Raw genomic sequence first — 15,551 nt, forward strand, 5'->3', positions numbered from 1 at the left:
GCTAATCTGGTCTGTGGATTTTTGTGTGACAGATAGGAGAATGTATTTGTGAAATTCCTTTTGGAATTCCCGTTGGAAGTCCAGAAATACAACCCTACCTAGAAACCAACAAAGTGGGCTTAAGGTGGATCTCCCAGCCAAAGGATTTGTTCAGTCAGGGAGACCTTCTGACTGTCTTCAGCAGGAGACGTACTTTTTTCACCTTGCATTTAAGACATTAGAGTTTAGTAAAATTACATTGTTCTGCCCTTATTAATTGTGACTTGCAGGCGAGATTCAGGGTCAGAGCAGATTCATGCTGCCAGTGGCATCTGATCTGCCATCAGGCTTTGAGCAAGCTGAAATGTCTATTTTGACCAAAAAAAAAAAAAGGTAGACCTTAATGCTCAGGAAAGGGAAATCCCAGGTAAGTACAAATTCCTACTGTTATTCTCTTTGTACCTGCAGAGATGTTTTTATTTCTTTGTGCCCTTTGGTGAAGCAATTGCATTGCCAGAGGACTTGGATTATAACACTTAAACAGTTTGCAGCTAGAGGCTGTGTAGGAGCAATTAGTCTTAAATGAATTACTTTGAAAGTTAAATTGTTCTGTTATTATACTCTGCATGCCGGTTTTTTTTCAGCACAATGCTTGAGGTATTCTGATAGAGCTGATTGAATCAGAGAAGGAAAAGTATTGATGAATTAGATTAATATTTTAAATTTAGGACTGTGTAATTGTAGATGCTAATGTTTGTTCATGGAACATGAATTGAAATGGAAATGAATTGGCTTTAATTTCCTTTGTAAATGTCACTGAAACTGCAAAATAAACCTTTTCTTTCCAATTTACTCAGTTCTTTAAATTCTTCCTCAGGGACTTCTGACTGGTTGTAAATCATCAATATGCGTGATAAAATGCCCACGCCTGAAAATTGCATTCAGCTGGTGTTGAGACCTGTTGTGTAAAGGAAAAAATACAAACTATTCTGTCTGTTCAATGAATGTAAAACTCAGGATGCAGGTCAGACACATAACTGTAGAGAGGAAGAGGATTGCCATGTAAATATAGATCTCAACAGGAATGCAGAAGGCCAGTCTTTTTTTCCTTCTTATATGTTCAAGGTTCAGATTTCCATGGACATGGCTTCTAATTTTTTTCTCTAGCTTGCTTGTAAATCAGTGAATTTTTTCTTTGTAGTTTGGAGAACGTTCAGTATCCCTACCAACTCTACATTGCTCCTTCTACCAGCAGCACAGAGAGACCCAGCCCAAATGGTCCAGATAGACCTTTTCAGTGTCCAACCTGCGGGGTCCGGTTCACTCGCATTCAGAACTTAAAACAACACATGCTTATCCACTCAGGTAAGAAATGGTGCTATTTCCAATAATTACTAATTCATAGACATGCAGAAGTTGGCTCACAATGCCACAAATACAGTAATACAATTCCTTTTTAATCACATGCCAGGTGCAAGAGAATTGATTTCAGAAAGAATTGGGTAGAGAGGTATGTCTCACTGAATGCTTTGATCTGATACATTAGATCTGACTGATAGCTGCACCCGTGGATAATCAGCATTTGTGTGGACTGAAAAAAAATGTGCCTGGGAGTCATCAGAATAAGTTCTTCTCACAGGAAAGATTTAAGATGAAATCTCACAGTATACTTGGCTTTCTTATTATACTAAAGAAGTGATGTAGATTGAAATTCTTCTTCTTAGAGACCATAATTGTCTGCTGTGTTTCAGAGAGAATTGCAGCCATTAGAAAATATGTCATCTTATGTCTTTGCATTGAAAAATGTCATGTTTTTGGATCTGAGTTTTTGGAAAAATTGTAATTGAATTAGTTTGATAATGAGTTCAGTTTCTACAGATAGTACAGGCATGAAATGGTTTGTACAAGTGCCTCTTCTGAGTCTTCATCCCAAAGTAGTTGCACCCATTTTCAATTCTCACAAAGTATGAACTCCTAATGTCTTTGCTGTCGGTATTTTTCTAGACTTTTCAGTGGTATCCAGCAAGGACATGGACATTTTAGTGAATGAAGGGAACACTGAAGGGTTATTATAGTTGAGCACTAACTAAGCTTAACAGTTTAGCATCTCATAGTTTGAGATTGTCTCTTACCTGCACTCAGATGCTGTACCAGTTTTAGGCAGAGCACCCACAAATGTCAAGGCATGAATTCTTCACTGTCAGCAGTTCTTTGTCCTTCAAGCAAAATGGCCATAATGTGTTCAGGCCAGCAGTAAAAATACATTTAGTGTTTAAAAAAACAAACTGTACAGATGTATCAGTTGCAAAATTATCCAAAGGAGGTTGCTAAAGTTGTAGCTAATGGAAGAAAGCTTCAGCAAAGCATCTCCGGCAGATCTGATGATTGGCTGCCCCTGGACAAAATGAGAAGAGATTACTCTTTTAGAGTAATTCTTGTGCAAAATGTGCAAAATAAGTTCCCACACCTTGGAAGTGTTAGAAGTGTTTTCACATGAGCAAAGTGGATGAAGAGATTTTGCTCAGACTATCTGAGGAAATAGGTGCCCGCGAACCGTATGCAAGCATGAAAAGCTCCACGAGACGATATTCTAGAATATTAACTTGTTTTCACATGCTTAACGAGGAGTTTCAGTGTAACCTTAACTACAGCTTTCTCTGTGTAAAAGCCCCAATTAAAAGTTCAGCTCTCACTTTGAACATAACGAAAGCAGTGTGAAAGACCAGTGGAATTAACAGCCTGGACTGATGCACATTCAGCCCTTTGAAAAAATCTTCTTTATTCCTTGACAGCCCTATTATGAATAGAGCTCCATATTCCAGATTCTTGGCCTCATGTTTGGATTTCCACACTTTCTGGAGTTCAGACTCTTTATTTAACTTTTTGGTGATTCAGTCTTTTATGTTGTAATAGTTCTGTTTGGGTGTGATTACATACTCTCAGGCGCTGCAGCATGTTGCAGAGCTCATATGTTTTGGGATTTTATTAGTGCCTATAATAAATGGAAAATGAACAGGTAACAGAATGACTAAATTAAAGCAAGAAAAAAGGCAAAGCATGAACTTAAACCATCTTAAAGAGTTGTCTGTCATGCAAGGTTGCTGAAAATTCTTGTGTATAAGGGTTCCCACACAATATAAAGGCTGCTGGTTTACTTTTTTTATCGCCATTCCTGCTGCATTACAGGGGGAACCCTGTACACAATGTCCCCCCTGCCAGAACACTGCTCTGAGGCCAGAGGCGGCAAGAAAAAGACATTGCAATTAGGGCTAGTCTGATAATTGCATTGTTGGGAGCCAGTCTGGCACAAGAATCTCCCAAGATCAAAAGAATTGAAAGATGTTTCGAGATGACAGCTGCATCAGATCCTTTCTGGCTGTGGCTCAGCTTCTTAATCATAGTCTAATCCATGGAAACTTATGTTCATTTTAAACTGTGAGGAAGAAGAAATGTAAGCATTAAAGATGGGTTACATAATTATGAAATAATAGCAGCTGGTTCTGAAAAATTGCAGCTCTGTGCTAATTGTTTTGCCATTTTAAAGTTAACAGGAGTGCTTCTTCCTAAATCAGCGCCTCGCTGTGGCGGGGTGCTGCTCCTGTGCTTTCACTGTGAGAAATCTGGAAGGATTTTGCCATTCCAAAAGCTGAACGTTTGCTGCTCTCTTTTTGCAGGCATTAAACCATTTCAGTGTGACCGCTGTGGGAAAAAGTTCACCCGAGCTTACTCGCTAAAGATGCATCGCCTGAAGCACGAAGGTAAACGCTGTTTCCGGTGCCAGATATGTAGTGCCACTTTCACTTCCTTCGGGGAATATAAACACCACATGCGGGTTTCCCGGCACATTATCCGCAAGCCTCGGATTTACGAGTGCAAAACATGCGGCGCCATGTTCACCAACTCTGGAAATTTAATCGTTCACCTGCGGAGCTTGAACCATGAAGCATCAGAGCTAGCAAACTACTTCCAGAGCAGGTGAGGTGCACAGCAAAAACCTAACAGGGAAACTTGCTTCTTCTTTTTTTTTTTTTTTTTTTTTCCTATTTCCTTTTTTTCCTAAATCATCTTTTCCTGCTTGCAGGGCAGCCTGCTGTGCCTCTCATCAGGTTGCCAGCTAATTTGAATCACATTCATTCTTGCACCACTATCTGTTATATCTGATCTGTTTTACAGTGTGTGAACTTCATAGCAGGGCACTGGAGAACCCAGTGATATGCAGAAACTGCTTCTGGGCTACTTAATTTATATTTTCAGTTGTATCCGTGGGCAGGCTAATGGAGTTAAGTCATTCTCTACTGTCTGTGGAGTTCTGTGTGTGATTTAATATTCAAAATGTTGTCCACAGACTGTTTGCTTACGTAGGGAATAGACTTGTGACTTCATTTAAAGTGTTTGTTTAATGGTGGATATTGTGGAAAGATTGCATGACTTCATACCTTTTTAATTTTCTAGCTACCCTGTTGCTAAATGATCAGACTAACAGAATGTGGTGTCTTTAAATAGTTGTAGAACTGTTGTCCATGAAGGAGTAAGCTGGTGCGGATCAGGGAAGGAAATGAAATTCAGCTTTGTTCAAGCTAGTGTGATTCGTGTGCCCATCACAAAATACTGTTGCAATTGGCAACCTTCCTATACTGTCAGCAGAACCTTTGCTTCCTCACCTCATGCTTCTGTTTACAGCCTGTCCACTCTGAGTGCTGCTGTTTCTTGGGTGGATCTTATCTCAGGGGTGGAAAAGGCCCACATCTTTGCCAGTGCTGAACTAATTTTTGTTTCTGTTTGTAATGGTTGAGTGTTCCCTTTTGTCAATGAGGTTTTCAGTGCCATGTGATATTCTGATCATTAACTTTCTTTCTCATCAAGGTGATACAGTCTAAATAAGAAGTTTTCTGTGCAGGAAATATGGATGCACAACAGTGCCAAGTAGATGTTGTTGATTAATTTTTTCTGTGTGTTTAAATGAGAACTGGGTTATAGTCCTCAGTGTGATGCTGCTGTGAAGATCTGAGAGCAATGTGAAACAAGTATCTCATCTCTGTGCAGCTTGTATAATGTAACTGATACAAAGAAACTGATACCTCCAGTGTTTGTGCTAGAAGTGACATTTCTCTTCTGTCCTTTGCCCCTCTTCTAGTGACTTCCTAGTACCGGACTACTTAAACCAGGAACAAGAAGAGACCCTCGGGCAGTATGAGCTAGGGGAGCATGGCTTTGAAAGCAACTCTTCTGTCCAAATGCCTGTCATTTCACAGGTCTCGTCAACTCAGAATTGTGAAAGCACTTTCCCCTTGGGGTCTCTGGGTGGGTTGGCAGAGAAGGAAGAAGATGTGCCAGAGCAGCCAAAGACTAACGCCACTGCTGAGGCAACTGCAGGTGACCCTCCAAAACCGGAGCTGTCATCTATTACTATTGAATAATTCATGGTTTGGTTTCATTTTTGTTCTTTGGAAAGTGCCTGTGTTTGGTCCTGTACATTTTAATTTAATTTTTTTAAACGAAAGTGGGGAGATTTTCCCTTTTTACTTTGTAAGCTACGCTTTAAACAGGAAACTGCAACAGATGTTACGTTATTTTTCATGACTGAATGATCACTTCTGTGAAAATATTTAAGACTGAATGCACAAAAAGATCTTGTCAAAACATCATGGAAGCTGTGATACACTTCTAAAGAAGAACAACTGATTCAGATCACTTTAACTATTTCTTCTTCCGCAGTTAGAACAGCTCATTAAGTTTCTCTTGCTTCTGCAGACCCTCTGGTTAAGGGAAAGAAATCAGAGGAAACCTTTTTAAAATGACAAACAACAGGATGTGTTGGAAATCATTATTGAACAGCTTTGACTAGTTTTGAGTGGATGCTTTAATCTTCTACATTAAAAAAAAAATGACATTTCCTATCTCTGTGCCTGCTGTTTTTCAAAGCGCTTACTGTAACCCTTTTGTTGGAAATGGTAAGCATTTTTGAAACTAACAGTCACACACTTTGAAAAAACACATTGTCCTTTTTCATCTCAGATAAATCGGTTTTGACAAACCAAGTGATGTCATGCCAGGTATTCCTCCTTCTTATATTTCAGTCCTTTTAGAAACATCTCAATCAAATAGCCTGTCTGGATTTGCCAGTCTGAGGTTAGGCATGGAAATACTATGGTCAGGAAAATTCTGGTGTGTAATGAAGTGAGCAGGTTAGAGGGGTGTATAACCATGCACGCCTGACTGATATCTCATGACTGTATCTTTCTGTAGAGGGGAAACCATGTGTGAAAATGAAGGTTTTCCCAAACTGAAATTCTTAAATCTTGGCCAGATTGCTTGCAGTTCTGGTCACTTCTTCCTATCACTTATACTGTATTTTACTAGTCTCCAAAACCTGACTAAAGGGAATTTACAGATGGGGAAAATAAATGGGCTCTCTTCTGCATTATTGCACATTTTTTGTTTATACATATGCATGTATGGTTTCTCAAATTTTTATTAGGCTGTTTTGGACAAAACAAGCAATTTATTCCCTTCAGAGGCCAACTTTCTAACCCAACAAGGGGTTGTTTACAAAGAGCCTATATAGCAGTGATGAATTGTTCCTATTTCAAAACATTCTAAATCCTTGCCAATTCAGTTTATTAAAGGCCATTACTCCAGCTATATACACAGCTCAAGTAAGCAATAAATTGTGAAAGATTTGCAATTTCATTTTTTCCATATTTAGAAAAAGCTGCAAATTTAGGGTATGGGATTTTCAGAGCAGTGATTCTTGTTTTGTTGAGGCTGTTTGGGTTATGGTACTGCTTTGAAAGCTGAATTAGGAAATACATTAGGAGGTTTTTGATTTATTTTTTTTATTGCTTCTGAAGTTAACTCGGTGTTTGATGCCAAATGCCTATTGCCTACAGATGACATGCTGAGAGAGTAGGTATTACTTGGTCTTAGTATTCCAAAGGCATGATACACTTCCTTAGTTTTGAATCTTGATTTTAAATTATTGTTTTCTGTCTGGATTTGCTTTATGCAAACACGAGGAGGAAATGCTGATAGGAAAGAGTGCTCCTGAAGAAACAGAGGACACAAAAGTCATATAATATTGCGCCATCAGTTTGTATTCAGTTAGCTTAGGCAGCTGATGCTCTGTAAGTCTGGGTTGTTTCTACTGATAGCCTGCTTTGGTAAGGAAAAATAGCTTATTGCCCTTTGGAAAGAACTTAAAGAGTTTCATTGTCTTCAGCAGTTTTTCTCCACTCTGTTTTAAGTACAAAATACACATTTTAGTCAAATGAAGTGAAAACGGTTGGAATTTAAATCCTTTCCATGTTACTGGAGTGAAGTTTCCCTACCAGATCCATAGAGTGTTTTATAAATATGCTGCAAAGGAGTTCTCTGCTACAATTCAGTCTTGTTGTCTACCTTTGTTAAGTCTTCTTAAAAGGGCTTGAAGGAGAAATAGTCTTTTGTGATGCTGTGCTATGAATCGGTCCAGTGTCTTTTTGACGGGCTGAATTTAAAGACCAATTCTCTTCCACTTCTGATTTCTATAACTGAAAAGCCAGTGAGACAAGAAAATGCCTTTTGATGAGTTTTATCTTGACTTATAGGGCTATGACACTGAACTCAAATAAAGGATTTTCTTTTTTGTAATAGGTGTTACTCATCTTTCCAGGTCCGTGAGATTCCTTTGTGATTCACGCAGTAAATAGTACTCACACAGAAACATAGTTCCAGACTGTACAGGTGTAACATTCAGTGGTCAGGTGTAGATGGACATAAACTTCTGTTCAAATCTGATAATTTTCACCCACTGGATCTTTTATTAATATGTCTATTGGTGAGGAGATGTGCAAACACAGAATAGACATATCTGGATATTGGATTTTTAAAAGTCGTAACTTTTTGTGTCAGAAGGCAAACTGCTTTCTGAATACCAAAGAGAAATGAAAAAGAAACTTTAAAAAACACCCCACTACCTTTGTAGTTCTAATCTGTTCTTCCTTGAGAAGAAATGAGTTAACACTTTGGTACAAGGCAAGCCGTGGGTTTCATTTTTCATTGCACAGTGTTACACATTATCTTTTCACCCGTGTAATATCTGTATAACATCTGTTTTGGTTTGTTTTTCTCACTTTTCAGTCTGATTCCACTGCAGGGACAGTAGAGTTCTTAGAGGGTTTGTTTGTTTTAGGATCGGGCATTTTTTTGTTAGTTTTCCCATTTATAAGTGTTTCTTGTTACTGTTTCTTTTCTCCATAGAGCATAAATTAAATACAAATATCCTTTTTATTTTTCCTCCCTAACTTGTTGGAAATGTTCAGTTCTTTAGAATACTGGTGTTCTTCATGGGACAAATGTAAAAATGTAGAACATCTTAAAACAAGTTCTGTTGCTAAAACTTGGATTCCAAATTGAGCAAGATAGATATCTAGACTAGAAGAAACTTGTCTTATGCTACACCTGGGATTAATCAGAAAGCTTCCTTCCATACGTTATCTGAGTGTTTTGAACCCCGGGCTGCATTTTCATCCTTTTCCCCTCTATCCTCAAGTTCCTTGCTTTGCATTTATCTTTCTACTTAACCAGCATCACAGAATCACAGATTAGTTGAGACTGAAAGGGACCCCTAGAAATTGTGTGGTCCAAGATCCCATGCTCAAAGCAGGATAAGTAAGGTTTTGAATGTCTCCAAAGACAGAAACCCTATGACTCCTCTGGGCAATCTGTTCCAGTGTTTGACCACCCTCACCTTAATAAAATTTTTCTCACGTTTAAATGGAATTTCTAGAATTTCAGCTTGTGCCCACTGAGAAAAGTCTGGCTCCATCTTTTATCCCTTTTATCCAGTAGCTGTACATATGGGTAAGATCCTCCTGAGCTTCCTGTTCTTTGGGCAAAACAGTCCCAGCTCTCTCTCAGCATGCGTTGTGAGATGCTCCAATCCCTTCATCATATTGAAATCTTCAAATGGATACATGCTACCCATTGCAGTAGTTTCTGCCATGATGAGTAGTCTCCAAATTCATTCACAAAGTGATGCAAACATGTTTTCCTTCTGCATGTCCTTCTCCTATGCAGCACCATTCTTTACACTCAGTGGAAAAGCCTTTCCTCATCCATTTATTTGCAAGTTGAGTGCCTTCACTACCGCAGAACTAGCAAGATTCTGCCGTATGCTTGGGTCCCAGACTCTTGGGGTCTGTATGGGGTCTTTCTCCCTTGCATATTGTGCATATAGAGCAGTATGTCTAATGAGAAAAACAGGAAAGCAGTGGAATTTTTTTTTTTCTCTGCCTCAATGTGGTGTTTTGGGAGAGGGGATAAAATTCAGCAGCTCTCTATTTCCCTGCAAAGAGTGGAAGAAAAATGAGTGCTATTTTAGCTGTGTGGGAGATTTGGCCAAGTTGTAAGGGTTTGTTTTGTTTTTTTGATGCAGATACATAGCACAACTCCCCTGGAGATCCATGGGATTGCCTTCACGTTCAGCAAATTAAGCTCCCCATCAGAACTGCTTGTCACTTTTCTTGCACCACGTGTGATATGTGTTCTTCATGGTTTGTCTCGCTGCTGTTTGAGTTCAGTTGTCAGGCTCACAGATAGTGTAGTCACGTCTCTCATACTGAGAGATTAGTAGACTAGGTTATTGAAAATGGTTCTGGGTTCACATGTATTTGAGTCTAAAAGGTGTGAATTTAAACTTTTTTAAAAAGTACTAGCTGCCAATGCAGTAAGATATATTTTGTAAGACTATGATCCCTATATATCCTTTACGGGATAAAATTTTATTGTTTTTAAGCTATGGTTTAAAGTTTTTATATGAGGGCTTCAGTCGCTTCTTGGTTGCTGGCTTTCCCCTCCAGCCCCAGGATGTAAGAGCATTGAGACTATTGCCAGTCTCTCTCTGAGACATACCAGGAAGCATTTTATATGCAAATAGAACGGGAGCTTTGTGCACCCTGCAGGGATGGAGAAAACGCAGATGTAGGAGCACCTGTTGCTCCTAGATCCATTGCAACTTCCACACCATCAGAAAATGGAAAATAGCTAATTTTCATTCAGATCGATTAAGTTCGAGTTTTGCGTACAAGGTGAAACCCATCTTTGGAGGGTTCTCCTCTCCAGTTATGGACATAATAAATTCCATAGCATCTTGATGACAGATCGGAGTGTTCAAGGTCAGACTGTGCCTCAGCCACATCGGAGGTCCCTCGTAGGTGGACTCGATTCAAAGTATTTGAGGAAATGTACCATAAAAAACAAATGTGAATTTCTTTTAATGCAACAGTACTTAACTCTGGGTTTTTGTTGACTCAATATGTGCTATCACAGTAATTCAGTGTCCCACAGGTCTCAACTACAAATCTGGTTGCACTAAAAAAAGTCGAGTCGGTTTCTGGTGCTGCCAGCCTGTGTGGCAACTGTACCTACAGTCTTCCTGAGGGTTGCTGATGTCCCCAGAGGAGTGATTTTGTTTAACCATTCATTTAGCTGGTGCATGCTTTTGATATTCTGACTTATAGCCCTGGCTACACAAACTTCTTGGACAGCTTCTTTGCCCTGTACCTGCAGTGCCTTCACTCTAGGTGCTGCTCTGTGGTGAAACCCTGAAGAGGGAAAGAGTAAAGCTGGAGGAAAAATGTGAATTAAATTATTGTTGGGCTTCTTTGTGCATTTTAGTAACAGTGAAACCCCCTTAACTGTGCCAGTCTCCAGTCACCAGCCGTATATCCAGTCGTCATCTCATCCACAGTACAGCTTCTCTTGTTGATGCTGGCCACAGCTAGATTACTTGGCATGTTTATTGACTTAACAGAATTGGTTTTTGGTTTTGGTTTTGTTTTTTAATGTATACGATGTTTAAATACACTTCACATTTTATATAATACTATCTGGCTATTAGTATTTTTCAGGAACCATAGTTCTTGGTGGCTATATATATTTTTGTGACTTTTTTTGTAAACTAAGTGCCGTTTCAACGTTGCAATCATTTTTAGAGTTATTGTAATCAATGTGAATATCATGTTTTTTCAAATCTGTTCTGAGCCTGTAGTGTTTGCTTTGTGATCATATGTGTAATGTATATATTCTGTATAGTTACATTGTATTGAAATACTAGCTTGTTTGATATAAGAAAAGTATGTATTGGATACCTTTTTGCTAGCCTGGTTGTTTAATCTTTAAAAAAAAATGTTCTAAAATGCAAAAAAAATTATCCAAACTGGTCCCATTATAGGTCAAAATTAAGGGGGGAGAAAAAACTAGTTTTGAGTGTCTTTGGATAGAAACATGAAGCTAAGATTTTTCATTAAAATATTAATGTTTTATGGAGTATATCTTTGCTTTGTGTCATTCTTTAACTACATCAAAATCTGTCTTAAAGTGCAAAAGACTTCGGTTAAAAGGTGCAGATCTGTTACTTGAGTTACGTTCTCTTGTAACTTTTGTTTATAATTCATCTCCAAACAGTTGAATATGAGGAAGAACTCAATATTGTTCAAGCTGTCCTTAGAGGGAGGGTAGTTTGAAATAAAGTAAACATTAAGAAATGATTGAAGAAGTTACATAAGTGAAGAGTATTAAGAATAAAGTACATGTTGTTGTTTAATTTTCCATTGTATATTACATTTCCTTTTGTTAATGTTCTCTTTTAGGCTGTATTCTGCAAAAGCGGTGGGGCCGTCTTCTGAATGGGGTTTTATTGAAGGAAAGCCAGCCAAGAATGAGCCTAACCAAATTAGTCAAAGCAGAAGATGTTTAAAAAGGACAGTAGACAGCCATCGTGATCACAGCCGTGAGCTGCAAAATAGTCATGAAACAGCCTAGAGTTGTGGGACATAAAATATACCTCTGCCATTTCTGGCAACCCTTGCAATTAAATTAATTTGCCTCATCCAGACCCGCCTGTCTGACTGGGTAGGGGTGCTAGCTGGATCAGCTCATAGGTAGGGCACAGGTAGGAAAATGGACATTTTAATTACTTGGCTGAAATGATTATAACTCTGCTCAGTAGCCTGTATGAATAACAAGCAGATTGACATGATTAGTACACTAGGAGTCAGAATCTGATGTGGGAAGTGGGAAAAAAAAAAAAAGCATTCCACTGTGCAGCATAAGCAGTCACAATGAACCTTGGGTAGAGGAGGTTGAGAGAGTTTATAAATTCCAAGTTCTCGTGTTCCTGAGGACCTTGCGTAGGGACAGAAGTATTTTATCAAAAGCATAATTGGAAGAGGGAACGTATCTGGGGAAAGCTTTGGAGAGAATTACGGTTTGAAATGTAAAGGCTTTGACTCCATTGGTCTCCCTCAAAAGAAAGAATCCAGTCGCTTTGAAGACTGTCAGACTACAGTTAGGAATATGCAGTGATGTTTAGCAGAGCATTGCAAATCTAAAGCCTGTATGACTGTATATGAATGTATAGCCATAAAGCTAAGGCGAGACTGTTAGAGTGCATGCCTTTGATGGATATCAAGGTTCAGCCTTGCGACTGAAGTGGATTTTTGCAAAGCACAGCCATATGTTTAGGTTTGGTATGAAACATCATTTAGAGATCCTTAACAAAGCAAATGGACACTATCAAAGTTTTTCTGTGGCTTACTTACAGCATTTAAGCATTTTATTCCTGACAGTAATGAAGTACCATTTCTTTTGCACAGAGGAGAGTGGCTGAGATGAGATTGAATTCATAGCTACTGAGAATGTAGTGTAGCAGGGAAGAGCTCTCCAGGGCTTACTGCACCATTCCTACATATGTGATATCCTGGTGAAAATGAAGCTGCTAAGAAGAACCTGGCTTGGATCATATATAAAGCATTTTTCACAAGCTGCCTGTGCGTGCAGCATCTCCAGAGTACTGAACATAAGTCTGTCATCACCATTCTCAGAGCACAGATTGCTGTGAGACCATGAGCAAGCAGAGCAGGGGTAAGTGTGTACTTTAGAGCCTCAGTACAGCTCAGAGCTCTTCTGAGAAGTAGCTTTCAGTCATTCTGACTTTTGGATCTAGACACATTTTTCAGAAATGTGGACCTTCTTGTATAGTAGATATGCACTTGCTGATAATAGCCATGATTTTCATGGTTACCTTTCACAAATCCTTTAGAAGCAGGCCACAAACTCCCAGTGACAGCCATGTGTTTGAAAGCCATTCTAAAGGCTTGAGTTAACTGCCTATATGATGAGTTACCTTCATCCCAGTTACAAGCTCTCTTGGTGAACTTGAGAGCAACTCATGGGGCATCTGTGTATCTCACTTGAACCTTCTATAACACTTTTGAAGTTAATAATCTCCACATAAGAGAGCTGCTGTGCTAGGCTGTGTATGTTAATTTATGTGCCTGTGTCACTATCCCTGACTGATTCCCTCCTGTTTTGAATACAGCTGTTTTTTACATTTCTGACTGGATTTATATGGGCGTATCTCTGAGAATACATCTCCTGTGTAGGTCTAAACTACATTCCCTTTCTTTCATATACTTACATAAATCTAGATGCTTCAGTTCTGTGTTTCGTAATACTTCCATAATTTTGAAGATAGCAGTTTTTTCTCACAAAGTACTGCCTGTTCCCCTGTACACAAACGCACGCGCACACAACATGTGCTCATTCAGAAAGAATTTTGAACAACGAACATTCGAAAACATTGGTTGACAAACTCTTTCCTTGCTGCTTCCATCCAGAAGTGGCTGCTATTACGATGCTTTTCTTGGTTAATTTTCAGTTGGATGAGACAGGTCACAAGCTTCAGACTCCAGCAAGAACCTCTGTAAGGGCTTTTCTCTTTGCCCTTACAAACTTCTTTCGTGTTTGCAGTCAATCGCAGAGACATGGCTTCATGTGATCCTGCACTCATCCCTAAACCTCCTCCGCAGAGAGACAGGACTTATGGACAAGATATTCATCGTAAGGAAGCAGACATATTTTGTGGTCTTGAGATATTTTTTTTGGAGTGGGAGAATGTTGATGGTTCTTCGGCATAGCTTTTGCTTTAGTTTTTACTTCACGTAGACTCTTAACATTTTCCAGACCATTTCTAAGAAAAGCCAATGTCAATTACAGATCGTTGTTAAGCATGAAGTGGCATTGAATAAATATGGGCAGTATTCATTTACACCAAAACAAATTATAGTCCTTAATTATTTGTTGGACTGTAGTGCAGTACGGCTTTCAAACAGTCTTGGACCCAAGGTAGCTGTGAGCATGCCCCTGAGCACTCATTTTTCTGGAAAGACAGAATACCAGAATACTGGTAGTAAAATGGATCATCTGAAACCTTTGCAGAGGGTGGAGAAGTCTCCCAGGTAAGAACACCTCTGAGTGAAAGAGGAATAAACAAAAACGTCGAGAGAGGAGCAATGAGACCACAGGCTGGTGGAGCAGATGACTCAAGTCCAGGATCATTTATGTATGTGTAAATCTTGACATGAGCAGAAGTGATTACTCAGGGTTTGCTACTGCATTGCTGAAGGCCAACAGTCCACTGCCTTCAGACTTCAGCTTCAGCAAGGTAAATTACAGACCCAGTCCACTTAAGTATTCAAATAGTGGGCCTTTCCAGGAATAGGTTTAAATTGCTCCTTAACATCTTGCCCATTTTGTGAACTTCTGCTGGTTGTTACTCTGTCCCAGCACAGTGTATTTTCTGTCCTGTGCATTAACGGGGTGTACAGAATTTTGGGGTAAGCAGAACCTTGCACTCCATAGAGCTGAAAGAAAGACACTAAAATATCAGTTTGGGAAACCAAAATATCCCTCCAAGGTTGAATTTTATCTTCCCACAGTTTAAATGCGAAAAATAGTCAGAATCTTAACAAAACCTTTTATGTAACTTCAGTGTTACAGTGATCAGTTTCAGGGCTGACGTGACAGCAATTATAAACAACAGTTACGCAACTGCCTCGTTGATTGAATTGAAACTGATACAGAGAAAGGAAGAGCCAAACAAGAAGAAATGGCTTTGGGTTAACTTGTTGTTTTAAAGAAATAAAAAATGCGCAGGTCTGCCTCCTTTTCAGAAGTGAGGGCAAGCCCAGGATGAAAAATCTCTTTGAAAAACAGAGGCAGTGAACTGCTCTTAAAAATTCTGTTTGTGGTAGAGGCAGAATTTTGTTTACTGTCTTAAGACTTGCAGCTTTTTTTAATTTTAAATCTGACAGTGAGGTAATTCAATATTTTAATTTTGAGTTCCTATTTTAAATTCCTTTTAAAAGAGCTGTTCAGCACATTGTTTTGTTGAGCATTCTGATTGCAGTGTCACTGGTTCACGCTGTCTGCGGTGAAGGCCCACATAGACACGTATGCATACGCTTAATTTCCTCCTCTCACCATCTGGCAGGCATTCAGATGTTTTTGAGTGGAACCGAAGGCAACATGGCTGCTGCACATTGCATGGTCAGCATCTGGTATCTCAGGGAGGGATCCTTCCTTAGGCTGAAAACCCGTTTGGTAGTACATTAATTCATAGAAGGAAAACACAGAAAAGTTCTTTGTCCAGCTGGCTGTACTGGCAAAGCCCAAGTCCTGCATCTATTATACAGGAGTTGTACCTGACCCTCATTTTCTGTGATCCATCAGATAAAGGCAGGATGCAATTA

General features: G+C 39.2%; 1 protein-coding gene across 14 annotated transcripts in view; it reads left to right on the top strand.

Annotated features, from left to right (window-relative positions):
- The window catches only part of ZBTB44 (zinc finger and BTB domain containing 44), a 69,067-nt gene that overhangs the window by 26,543 nt on the left and 26,973 nt on the right, over positions 1–15,551 (top strand). For 7 of the 14 annotated variants that reach the window (XM_090123671.1, XM_031599753.2, XM_090123673.1 and 4 more), the window contains 3 exons: positions 1,181–1,344; positions 3,654–3,954; positions 5,114–5,413. In XM_090123671.1, coding sequence (XP_089979797.1) covers positions 1,181–1,344; positions 3,654–3,954; positions 5,114–5,396 — 748 coding nt within the window. In that variant the 3' untranslated portion in view covers positions 5,397–5,413. Of the gene's footprint in view, positions 1–1,180; positions 1,345–3,653; positions 3,955–5,113; positions 5,414–11,609; positions 12,234–12,614; positions 12,883–13,770; positions 13,861–15,551 lie in introns of those variants that run through there. The other 7 variants (XR_016459636.1, XR_016459637.1, XM_090123674.1 and 4 more) reach the window with 5 other exon arrangements.

This window comes from Phasianus colchicus, chromosome 23 (genome assembly GCF_987193195.1).
Source record: "Phasianus colchicus chromosome 23, bPhaCol1.hap1.1, whole genome shotgun sequence".
Taxonomy (NCBI): Eukaryota; Metazoa; Chordata; class Aves; order Galliformes; family Phasianidae; genus Phasianus; species Phasianus colchicus.